Source organism: Poecilia reticulata, chromosome 7, assembly GCF_904066995.2.
Source record: "Poecilia reticulata chromosome 7, P_reticulata-male-v2, whole genome shotgun sequence".
Classification (NCBI taxonomy): domain Eukaryota; kingdom Metazoa; phylum Chordata; class Actinopteri; order Cyprinodontiformes; family Poeciliidae; genus Poecilia; species Poecilia reticulata.
This window is the reverse complement of record NC_088836.1, coordinates 29,141,029-29,153,569: the sequence shown is the minus strand read 5'-3', so window position 1 is coordinate 29,153,569 and position 12,541 is coordinate 29,141,029. Positions and strand designations below refer to the sequence as shown.

The 12,541-nt window shown below is 35.2% G+C and overlaps 1 protein-coding gene across 1 annotated transcript in view; it reads right to left on the bottom strand.

Annotated features, from left to right (window-relative positions):
* Positions 1-259: 259 nt before the first annotated feature.
* The window catches only part of LOC103467843 (uncharacterized), a 39,663-nt gene continuing 27,381 nt past the window's right edge, over positions 260-12,541 (bottom strand). Inside the window, exons 13-17 of the mRNA XM_008414551.3 lie at positions 9,669-9,798; positions 9,487-9,519; positions 9,216-9,313; positions 7,581-7,664; positions 260-397 (exon numbers count right to left, since the gene is read on the bottom strand). Of these exons, the coding sequence (XP_008412773.3) occupies positions 296-397; positions 7,581-7,664; positions 9,216-9,313; positions 9,487-9,519; positions 9,669-9,798 (447 nt within the window). The 3' untranslated portion in view covers positions 260-295. The remainder of the gene's footprint in view (positions 398-7,580; positions 7,665-9,215; positions 9,314-9,486; positions 9,520-9,668; positions 9,799-12,541) is intronic.

Here is a 12,541-nt window from a genome sequence, read left to right as displayed (position 1 = left end):
GATGATTTGAAATGCTGCAGAAGTCGTCATAAAATTAAAATGTTTCTATATTTCTCCTGATTCTTCTTCACCATTCATTTACTCTTTGTAGAAGACGGTACATATATGTGTGACCATTAGACTGTTACTAGTGTATGCATCGGTTTATAGATTTGTATTTGATTATCCAATCAACAACTCAAATTGGTGGTAATTGTACAAAATCAGCTTTGACATCAATCATACCCACCACAATGGGACTAAATAATACCCGGAAAACTTCTGCCTCACTAATTTATGCTAATACAGTTTCAGCTCAAGCAGTTTCAGCGTGCACCCTTTGAAAGTCATGGAGGAACTGACAGATCATCCCGAACAGCTCCTGGGAGTCCTGATCCAGTGGTTCTCCAAATTTAACCTACACATAATAAAAATAAAAAATAACAAGATTACTTCTTTGAATATTCAGCTTGACAGCAATTACACTTCATGAGACCTTTGGGTCTGCAAAAACAGTTTAAGAATTAATAACTACATTTACTTTCATTAATGATTTGGTGTCTGGGTAGTGCATGTTCTTTCTGTTCATGGCTTTCTGATGTAATTAGCTCATACGCTGCTTCAGCATGCATTCATGTTCTTGAGTGCACTCGTACAATGAGGAAGTTATGTACTGCCTAATTAATACTTACCCCGCGGTGGTTAAGGGTCACCGGCGTTGGAATTTCTTAAGTCAAATTTTGTCCTGAAAGGATCACAGTGGCAAACCCTGCTAATTGACTTATCGAATGCTGTTGCAACAGCACAGACTGGGGCTCAGACCTGAACTCCTCTGATATTTATTGTACTTTTCCCTCTACTAACTTTTATGAATTAAAAGTAAAAAATGAACTCTTCATAAAGGAGATGAAAATGTATTTAGTTGACATGCTGACTTGTCTTGCATTAAGCTCAAGAAAAGCCGCAGCAGAGACATCATCCTTTATAAACACACACAAACAGTACGAACAATATCAAAGATCATTCGACACTGCTGGATTCCTTCAGAATAAGATCCTGCTCTGTATTCATAAAACTATTCATAAGAACCTGCTCTAAAAGCAATGCTCTGTCAGATACATAATCCTCAATAAAAAACAAATTGTTGCCCTTTTTGCCTTTAACGTTCAGCCCTTTAACAATGTGCTAATGGATAAATGTTTCTAAATTGTGTCCAGAGTTCTTGTTGACCCATTTGTAGTGGAATAATTTTCTTCCTCTGTCTAAGAAGGAAATATTTTCTCATATACCTGATATTTCTGCCTGATTTCATATTTCTGGGGGGACAAAAAAACAGCAACTTATTCTTGTATAACACTTTGTCAAAACTCCTTTCATTATGTTAACTTCTTTTGACTCAGTCACACGTGTCTCTCGCATCTAAAGACAGGCATTTCTGATTATTTTCTTCTGAAAAGAGATAAGATATTAGATAGAGAACATCTGTGAGCATCAGTTGGCAAGTCTTGACAAATATATCTTTGACTAGGCCATTCTAACACATGGATATTCAATCATCTAAACAAGCTCATTGTAGCTACAGACATGTTTGGGGTTGTGGACATTCTGGAAGGAAAATCAAATTTTCAGGGTTTTTTACAGCCTCTAACAGTTTTGTTTGTTTTTTTAAACAACAAATGTTTTTGTGTTTTAGTTTTTATTAGCCCATCAATGTTCTTTAGAAAAACTGCAGAGAAGAAGCAAGTCCATGCACGTCATGACTCACGTTTCCTTGACCTTTCCTGATTAGTAATTTAAACTGCACAATAACCAATTAAATATATTCTTCCTGAATATTGTTGTGCACAATTTGTTTGAGGAGATTTTCCCCTTTTCTTAAAAAATAAAGTTATCCATATTTAAGGTAACAAAGATGTCAAATACCAATTTGTGCTAAGACATTTTGCAGAAGTGACAACTAATTTCAAATTGATAAAAGTCTTTATATTTTTGGACAATAAATGTTTCAGATTATCTTTTTCCCTCATTCATAATAAAACAGTTATTTGATGCTGTGTGAAAGCTTCTCCATTTATCACAGCCCTATTGTCTGTGGATACTAAAAATAAATAATATTTTTATGAAATGGAAAAAGAAGCACAATATCCTTATTTTATTTAAATTGGGTTGTCTCAATTTACTCCATGTGATAAATAAAATACATCATTTCAATCTTCTCTTTATGTGCTAAAAATGCAACACACTTTATGGAGATTGCATTCAATTATGTATTTTATGTCACTTTTAGTGTCAATACATCAAATTAAAAATATATATTTCTGAGAATTATTTTATTTGTCCCAATCTCCCTGTTGACTACATCCACTGTTATGCTTACTATAAAAGGGCATTGACATGTGACAAAATGTTTCAGATTCTTCTTTTTCCGAACTAAAAGGTGCTTCCCACACAAGTCGTTCTGAACTGTCCCCTCCACCTTTCAGACACGTCCTCAGCTTTGGCACACAGGAAACAGGAATACTAATGGCCAATGGGAAAACAAATAAGCTTCTAGGTTGCTACTGTAGCAAAAGTCAAATGTTAAAGTGACAGAGGCATGAAAATCTGTGAGAAATTAGACAGCAATTTTCAAATAACAAGATTCCAGTGGCAGAAAGCTGATGCTCAAACACCAGCAGGTATGAAGCCTTATTTTGGCCACTCTCCCCGGTGATTAACTCTTTCCCTGAGGACAATTTTGCAGTTAAAGGTCAACCTGTTAAACGTTTTAAATGTCACAGCTATTGTGCCACCATTACTAATAACACTGGGATAACTGATTCAAGATAATGCTGGTGTAGCACTTAAAAACATTATATTTTAGGGTGAAAAGTTTTGAGTGAAGGAAACAAGAAAAATATCTTGTTACCATTTGGATTAATTGTACTTTCTACTTTTTTCAGCAACTGCTTTATGATTTTTTTACCTACTGCTATTGAATATCTACCTTGCCATTCAAATGCATAGACAGAAAAGCTGCCTTGGGCAAATAATGTTCCAGCATTATCTTCCATAGCTAAAAAAAAGTCTTTCTCAGGCTGTCAATTTGTCTTTAGGTACAGAAAAGTAAATAAAGAATCAGAGGTGGTTATATTACAGCAAAACTAGGCATTTTTAGCAACAGTTTGCAACTTAAGTAAATCAGAACTGGAGACACAAAGACGCCAAAACTTATTAAATCCGATTTTTGATGAAGATCTTACAAACTGGCTATAATGGCCTGTTTAAAGCATTACTTGAGAAAAATTAGGGAAAGGCGGTGCCTACAAGAATGCTACTTACAAACTGCTACTCATCTTCTTTTCTACCAGCTTGCTGAGTGCTACTCTGAGCTCAATTTGCTAATTTGGCTTTTGTGAAACTGCCACTCTGTAGATTTTCTTTCACATCATCAACTTGCTTCAAATGTTACTGAACCCAACTTGAAAAAGAATGAAGTGGCTGAGCAGGAGTAGCATTGAAATTATTTAAAAGAAAAGCCTCGTTAGGTACTCCCGTGGCGTCTTAATTAAAAAATATGTGACCCTCCACACCTGTGAAGTTTGAGCACTGATCACTGTCGTTCACTGCTTTTCCTAAAGCCTTTAGAAAGTCTTTGTAAAACGATATATTTTTATATTTTGTAATCTGCTTTGTAATTTAACAGTTTCTTTTAGACCAAAGCAGAATATGTTGCTTTTTCAGGTTTCTTTGAGGCTATGTCATGTTGTCAGGCAGATATTTAATTTATTGATTATGCAGGTCTGATTGTAGCTAGTGACAATCGATAAAATGGATGTGGTTATTCACTGTTATTTTATGGTAAATGTAACACTGGACAAAGTTTGTCCAGATTGTTCAATAATAAATTAAATCACCATTTCAAAACCGGATTTTGTAAATAACTAGGGTTATCATTGACTAAATGAAAAGTTCCCTGATAATAACCCTAATCTTAAACCCATTGTGGTAAAAACAGAACTTGGAGAAATGCATTATACATTATATTATTATATCTGGTTAAGTTCTTTCTTTTCTTTTCTTAAATTTTTTTTTGCCCAATTACATTTCCTCCAAACTCAGAACCTCTCTATGGAGGCTGCTTTTAAATCATCTAACCTTCACTCAGTTTATGCAAATATTAACCTGCTAACCTTTCCAAAGCGGAAAGCTTGCTTTCAGGAAGTGTGATATTTGCACCCAAATCCACCGAGTGGTTTCTGAGCTTTGCTCTGTGATTACTTTAACTTGGGAAAAATCCATTGAACCTTTATGACACTGATTAAGTCCTCATAACAGATCTTCCATGCTATGAAGGAAGTGAGCACTGGCTGCTAACTCTATTAAGCCTGGCCCTCACCCTCAACCACATTTTATTTTAAATATCTTAATTTGTTCTAATTGAAGAGTCACAACAACTCATATTTAACCCACATGCATGGCAGTAAGTAGGTCTACCAATTCTCAAACACCAAACGTGGACACACATGTACGCACATGTTTTGGCATTTATTTTTTCCACTAAACGTACCTCAGCATTTGCACAGGCAGTTTTCTCATTCAAAGGTATGAATGGAACAAAGTCCCATAAAATCGTACGCTTTCCGCTGACATGAAGGACTTTTCTTGTAATGTCACAAAGTGGCTCTCAGAAAACCAGCAGCGTTCACATTGAAAAATAATTCTCTGCATTAGTGATTGCAGAGCAGAAGTTTGGCATTAAGTATTGATTATGTCATATTTTTATGACCTTGCCTAGTGATTGTATGTAGGGTATGTGGAGACTTTCAGTGAATGTTTTATGATATTCGATTAGCTCATCTGCTCAGGGACTGCAGATGGAAACTAGCATAAGCTAAATCTGGTGCAAAGCATCTGTCATTAATGTTTTTTTGCACATTGTCGTTGTTTTGGATAAACTAATAAGCTAAACTAAACAGTCAATATGCTGTGCACTTTCTTGGCTAATGTTAAGAAAATATGAAAACCAGTTGTCCTGAAATCAAAATGGAACACCTTTCTTGTTTCTATTTTGTTTGGTTTTTCTGGTGTCGTTTCTAGGCGCTGGAACACTAAAATCGTTTGAAAGACCCAGACCTTGATTTAGATCAATCTGAACTCAGAAAATTATCAAAGGATGATTTTGCCCAGGTTTCCTGATGAGTTGCATAACTCAATAAAGCCAGAAACTATTTCCTCTTTGTGCTGAACTGAGACTTCCAGGTGCTCATGGCTTTTACTATTAAATCCTAAAAAGCAAACATGCATGTTGAAGCTCATTGAACTATTTTCTTGAACTTGCGAAGGTTTCAGAATTTTGTTCGAAAGCCACCAAATAAGCTCATCCATCAGCAGATAAAAAGAGCTACATAGAGAGACGCTGACAGTCCCTCTGCATCCACGTCTATGTGACTGTGTGCAGCGCAGAGGAGACTTTCAGTGGGTGTAATAATAACACTATTCCCTCGCAGGCCTAAAGCTCCATCTTGCACCATCATATCTCAGTGTTCAAATACAGCAGGAAGGGTGAGTGGACTCTATGATGATAGATTGTCCTCAGACATACAAAAGTGATGAGAAACTTGCAGCTACTTTTTGTATTGATTGTTTTTTTTTTGTGGGAACTCTATAAGAAAAAGCCATGGCACCAGTTAAGGTGTCAGAAGTGGGACTGAGCTGTAGAAGCCTAATCGTGGAGGTTTAGTGAGCAAAGAAAATGTTCTTCTTAATAGAAGGAGTGATGAAAGATTACAAAGGGAGCAGCAATTCCACTAAATCTGATCTATGTGACAGAGGAGTTTGCTTTATGGGAGATTTCTTGTTGAGATGAATGTTCAGAGGAGACGGCGGTTCACAGACAGACTTATTATGAGATATCACTGTTTCTAGAGGCTGATTCACATCAGAAATACTCCATAACCTCTACAGAGGCGTTTTGGAAATGGCCACTGAACACAACTATAGCAACATATGAAGAGGCTTAAAACACATAAAGAATTGGAAAAGTGTGATTAGCCTCTTTTACTGTAAGACATTGAAATACAATTCAGTGCAACTCACTGCTTTTAAAAAGGGATGTGAATCTTTCAGCGACTAACGATTTGATTCCAATGTTTAGGGTCACGATTCGATTCAGAACCAATTTTTTCTATTCAAATAGTTTAGAGATTCTGTTTAAATGATGTGAATGAAAGAAGAAAAGACTGTAAACTAATAGGACACAAAAACAATTATATAATAGTTGCACAATTATTATTCAATCAGATCATATTTATATAAAAATAAGTTTGTGCATAAAATTCTTTACCTTAAATTACCAGTACTAGGTTAGCTTATCTTCCTGTTTTTTTTTTCTTAAATAATAATAAATATCAAATAATTATTCAAAATACCTAGAGTGTACAAAACAACCTTCTACTCTGGTCAAGTGAACACATAATGCAATATGTGGTATTCTCACAAATAGGAGCGACTTAAACGCATTTTTAAATCGATTTTTGAGCATTTTGAATTGGTTCAGAATTGCAGTTCTCTGTAGAATTGACTTTTTTTTCGCACCTCTACTTTTAAATGTCACCAAGTAAAGTAGTAAATAGAATCCAGTGGAGCTCAAGACCAAAAAAGATGTTCTGGAAATACCTTAGAAGTTAGTGAAGAACAGTGGTAAATAAAAAGTATTGTGTAGACAAAGGGACACAGCAGAGATGTGGGAATGAAGTTGTGAAGAAGTTTAAATCCAGGTTAAGTTATTAAAAGCATAGTATAATTGCAAACCAACAAAAAAGGTTGCCTACCTAACCCAGCAGGCTGGGCGATGAGTGCATTAATTTGAGAGCAAAAAGCTGATGGTGACTCTGGAGGAGCTGCAGAAATTGAGATCTACACAGTCCATAAATCTGGCCTTCATGAAAAGCCATTGCTAAAATAAAACTATATAAATCCCCTTTGCAGCATGGCACAAGCCATGAGGGAGATGCAGCCACAATGACAAAGAAAGTGCTTTTCTTCTTGAGTGGAGGCACAGACGTTGGTCAGAGTTGATAGGAAGATGGATGAAGCAAAGTAAAAGTTTATGCTGGAAGAAAACCTTCTACAGGCTGGGATGCAGGTTCACCTTAAAGTAGGAGAAACAACCTAAACATCCACCCAAAGCTGAAAACGTGTAAAGTATTCAAGTATTTGCTTTGATCTGATAATTCAAGTGCTAAGAGGCTGGTGAAAATGCATTCCCTACTTTATGTTGATCACTCACAAAAAATCACATTGAAATACCATCAGTCTAACATTACAAAATGTGAAAAAGACCAAGGGGCATGAACACTTTTGCAAGGCACTGTAGATTTAACGTTACACGAATTCAGTTGCAATAAACACCATATAATATGCATTATGAACACCTGGTGCTACAGACATAACTTTCCCCCCCTTTGAAATATATGTAGCTGTGACAGCGTAGCATCGAGGAGATGAGGTGACAAATAATTGAAGACGGCAATCTAGAAACTACCAGGACGGGGGGCGGCGGGGGCATCCATCCTCAGAGCTGTACAAAAGAGAGATTGAAATAATAACTCAGGGATTACCAGTATGACAGAGTAGAGTTTCTTCATCTCCTCACAAGTCTTCGTCATCGACTCGAGTTGCAGGTTGTACTTCTCTATTGCCATCTGCGATACGGAGGAGAGCACAAGGAGTTTGTGAGCAAACTACTCACACCTCTATTCATTGTAAAGCTGATGTGATTAAAAACCAAATAAAATTAGCAAAATTGAAAATCTAATAAAAATTCAGTGATTTAAAGATGTTAGGGTAGAAAGTCAAGAACTACAAAAACTACATATTTGCTTCTTTTTAAGATTATGAGAAAAAGTGGGAATAACTCCAGCACAGTGCATCACATCGAGTAAAGGAACTTAAATATATTTATATTCTCCAACTTTACATGTAAGTAACCATCTACTTTGACATTTATTTTGCCCATTTTTGAAAATGTCTAAATACTCTCATAATATAAAAGGGCGAAGCTATTAGCATCACATAAACATTTATTTGCATTTAACACAGTAGAAACAAAATTCTTGCAAATTATGCCTGGAAGAAAAAGTTAGCCTTCATTCAGAATAAGAGATAAGAAATATGTAAATCAACATCAGATCATGATGCATTGCCAAAGCTGCCTGCTCAGCACAAAAATACATGGAAACAGAATTAGATGTTTGTTTTTTCTGATGTATAGTTTCTGACAGCAGGTCTAGTCTGCAGCCACATGACTGAAGCAGCCAGTAATACTCAAGTTTGTTTTTGTCTCTCTGCAGAAATTATTCAAAGGAGTTTTAAAGTTTCACCAGGAATCTTCCTGTCCCCTTTCTTAGCCATACAAACTTGTGCTGGTGACGAAATTCAACTTGTGTTCAGACCCAAAGAATGAATACATGAATGTTTTGTAGAGTGAAATCCTTTGCAGCTTATTTGAATTGCAAGATGCTGTGCAGTTTGTTCTTATTTCCTGAATAAGTCATAATAATCTATAATTTCTTGGTACTTGTCGATTTTAGAGGATGTCGGTGAGGCTGCATAATGTGTGGACAAACATAGGGCTGCAAAATATTGAGATGCTTATACATGTAAAACGGCCTAACAGATCCTGCACCAAAACAGTTCTTAGGAATTGGGATACTGTAAATATTGATATTGCAAAGATGAGTGAGATTTAATGTATTGTGTAGCTCTAAGAGATTATGATTCACCAAAATGAGAGGAATGCACAGTGATAATATTACTATCAAGAGAATAAATACAAATGCAACCATGATAATTAAAAAAAAGGGACTTTGAATGTTACTTGAAATAAAACTTTGTAGCAGCTGGTGTGTCAGGCTTTGGGTTTAGGTTTTTGTTTCAGTCTTACGCTGTTGTGTGATTCTTACTTTTATATTTTGTCTCTTTATAATATACAGTGTAATTACATGTGTAATAATTCTGATCAAACAAAAATCACAAGAGGTTCCTCAAGGCTCTAATCTCAGGCCACTTTCATTCAACAGCTAAATGATGCTGCTATAATTCAGATTACGGAGGTCTGCTATATTTCCAGTAGTATTTATGCTATTAACACAGTCCGCTATTTTATTTTATTTTATTTTATTTTATTTTTCCATCAATGGAAGTATTTTCCTATTTTAGAGGGAACTAGAAATGATAAAACATTTCTACTTCACCTTAAGATCTTTAGTGAAGTTTGGGTGATGAGCTGCAACGTTCCTCTTCCTGATGGTTTTTCTGTAATGAAGCACTTTCTGCACTTCGTTCTTCAGCACTGTAAAAACATAACATCCTCAGCTCAGACCTTATGCAAAACCTCATAATGTTTTCACAAAATATACTGAAGTACAATGAGAGATGTAATGCTTTCTCACAACTCCACCTACAGCAGTATCAGCATAGTGAACACCAGTCTTTGGATATCGTAGTAAAATGTGATCTACTCACCATCCACTTCTGCGGTCAAGCCTTTGATGGAAGCTTTCCAAAGGAGAGGGGGAGAAAAATACCAACAGTGATATTAAATATAAATGTACGTTTCATTTAACAGCCCTTAACTCAAAAGCACCCCACAGATTTTTTTTTTCTTTTTCTGCTGCTGTTTTGATCAAATCTTGACGAGCGAATACCTCCAGGGACAGTTTCAAATTCTGCCAAGTCCTGGGTAAAAGTGGCCAGGCCCGGTTCCTGCAACATGATCTGCTCCAGTAGGGCATGGAGCAAGGTGAAATTCTTGTCCCTCCCACGCAACTGGGAAAGCTGGAGATAAAGAAAAAGCAGACTGAAGGTTGGAAAACATTATTATTATTTTCTTGTGTGCATTTATAGTGTATTGAAAAAGATAGGCACATCCCTCTGCATTTACAAACACTTAAAAGTAAATATTTGATTAGAGGGCAATCTTGTACTTTAACCCCACCACAGAAAGTTAAAAAGTAGCTGTTAAATTATACATTCAAAAATATATTAAAATATAGATACAAGTATAACCAATGCAATATTCATCTGTGGAACAATTAAATAAATTCCCCATCAGAAGCTGGGATATATATATGATGTTGTTGGTCTTTGCATAATTATCAATCAGTGGAAAATACTGCAAGGCAAAATGCAGATTTCTTTGTAGATTTGCTAATGTTTTTAACATCATCATACTTAAGAATGTTGTGTTGTTTTGAGAACTATGTTGAAATAAAATGCTTTAAGATATAAGACTGGATTCGAAGTTGATGATGAGACACAAGATGCCCATATAAACACACGCAGCACTTAAATTTGTGTTATATTGTGGTAACATTGAAAAAATAAAATTCAACTTTGTTTTGAGCGCATTTATTTAGTATGGAAGAAATCCAACATTAGAGAACTTTAGCAACTTCTATCTAAGAATGTGCCTGTAATTATCTTTCTTTATTTAAACTTTTCTTTCATTTGATTAGTGTTTCAGAACTTTTACTTAGCAATTAATGAGTTCATGTTTCCCTGGTGTATTAATGTGATGTAAAAAAAAAGGGCTCATTTTTCTTAATTACAATTTAAAATGGGAAAACAAGAGAACATGTCATTCCAGAAAGGAATGACATGTTGAAAATATCTACTGAAGAACAGTTCATTTCCTAAAGTGTTGCTCATCGCATCAAGTCAAAGAAGAAATGTAGAAGTTTAAAGCAACAGGAATTATGAATATGTGAGTACTCATAATAAATTACCTTCATACTTATATTTGTGAAAAATGTGTGAAATTATGCTTTTGTCATGAAACAACATTTTATACATATATTTGCCAGTAAGTGTGGAGGTGCAAAACAAAACAAATGTTATTGTGTCCTGATATCGATAAATAAGAACCAAATTTGATGTGAATCATATAATAAATAAACAAAGAGATGATAGATTGTGAAATAAAAAAATAAAATTAATGGTAGTAAGTCTGATAAAATAATAATGGTAATACAAATTCAGCCATGTTTGCCACATAATTGAAATTCCTAAGGTAGCTCCCTTATCCTTTAACAAACTTCGTCCTTTTTTTCTTTATGTTGTTTACCAGCTTAGGGCTACATATGCAAGACCTGCACCAAGTATTGATGCTCACAAGAAAAAAAAAAAAAAGATCTGAGATAACCTCGATGCATTTTCTTGAAAGCGGCTGGTCATTAATTTGAAGAGAGTCTGTCTTTAGCAGCAACAGTTTACTCTTCTCAATTAGACCTGGAAACACCTCTGAGGCAACACAAGGTCTCTGCTTTATTAAACGGAGCCGAGGACGCTTTACTTCTGTGCCCAGAACCCTGGTCCTTAAACTCCCCCAGCAGAGTCAGACTCCAAAGAGTAGGCCAAGTTAAATGCAGAGGAATTAAATAAAAAGAACACCGGCATCACGTTGTCATACAGAAAAAAAAAAGTGCATAAATTAACTAAATCAACCTTAAATGTATCCTTTCAGTTAAGAAGTACAACATCTTCAAACAGCAAGAAAAGACTTCAAGCTGCTTTCTACTTAAGAGCTGAAAGCATATCAGTTGATATTTGGCTCTAATTCTGCAGTAATAAAATGACTTAGCCACCAAAACCATATTTCACCATGTGAAATACACATTCAGCTAAAAAAATGCAGTTCAAAAACACACAATAAAAAAATTGTGCTTGTCACATTCATTTGTTTTTACATGTCCGCAGCGTGTCGGAAAACTATTTGACCTGATTAAATATAAAATGTAGTTTTTAAGTAGTAGTTTTAGCTGTTAAAGTTTAAAGGTCTACCCAAAACAACCAAGTCCTCTGTGAAAAACTATTTGACCCCCAAAACTAATTAGCACTGAAAAATGTCATTAAGCATAACTAACAATGATTGTCATTTTCCCATCTCTTTGTAGACTTGTTTTAATTCATGCCAAGACACCACAGGCGGATAAAACTCTGAACTTTGACTAGCCCTCTCCAAAATCTACACATTATTTTCCTCCATAGCCAATCAGAAGTGGATTTTGTATAAACCGACAGCCACGTTCTTCTTTAGGATATTATTCTGAAGCAGCAGGCAGTCCCAGATCATCACGTTTCGCTGTCTGCTTATTGTTATTTTGAAATCCTGTTTTAGTTTTACTCTAGATCTAACATGCTCCACACCTTCCAAAAAGTTTAACTTTTGTCTCATCAATCTCTAGAATGTTGTCTTAAAAGTCTGCAGGATCATCATGATGTGTTTTTGAGATGGGATGGGTCTTTGAGTTTTTCATGCTAAGAATGGATGCAGTGCTGGTTTTTAAGGCTGCAGCTTGAAAGAAAAAAATATTCTGGCATTTGATACATACCGTTACCATTTGTTCTTAATATATTTTTTGGGTGCTTTTGACTTTTTTCTTAAAGATCTAAACATTTAATCTCTTTTGACCTTTTAATTTTCATATTAACAAACTTTAAAATTGATTAAAACTCGAGATGTTTTGAAAACGAGATAAAAAGATTTTCAGAGCAACAGCAGCGGAGTTCTAGGTGTCTC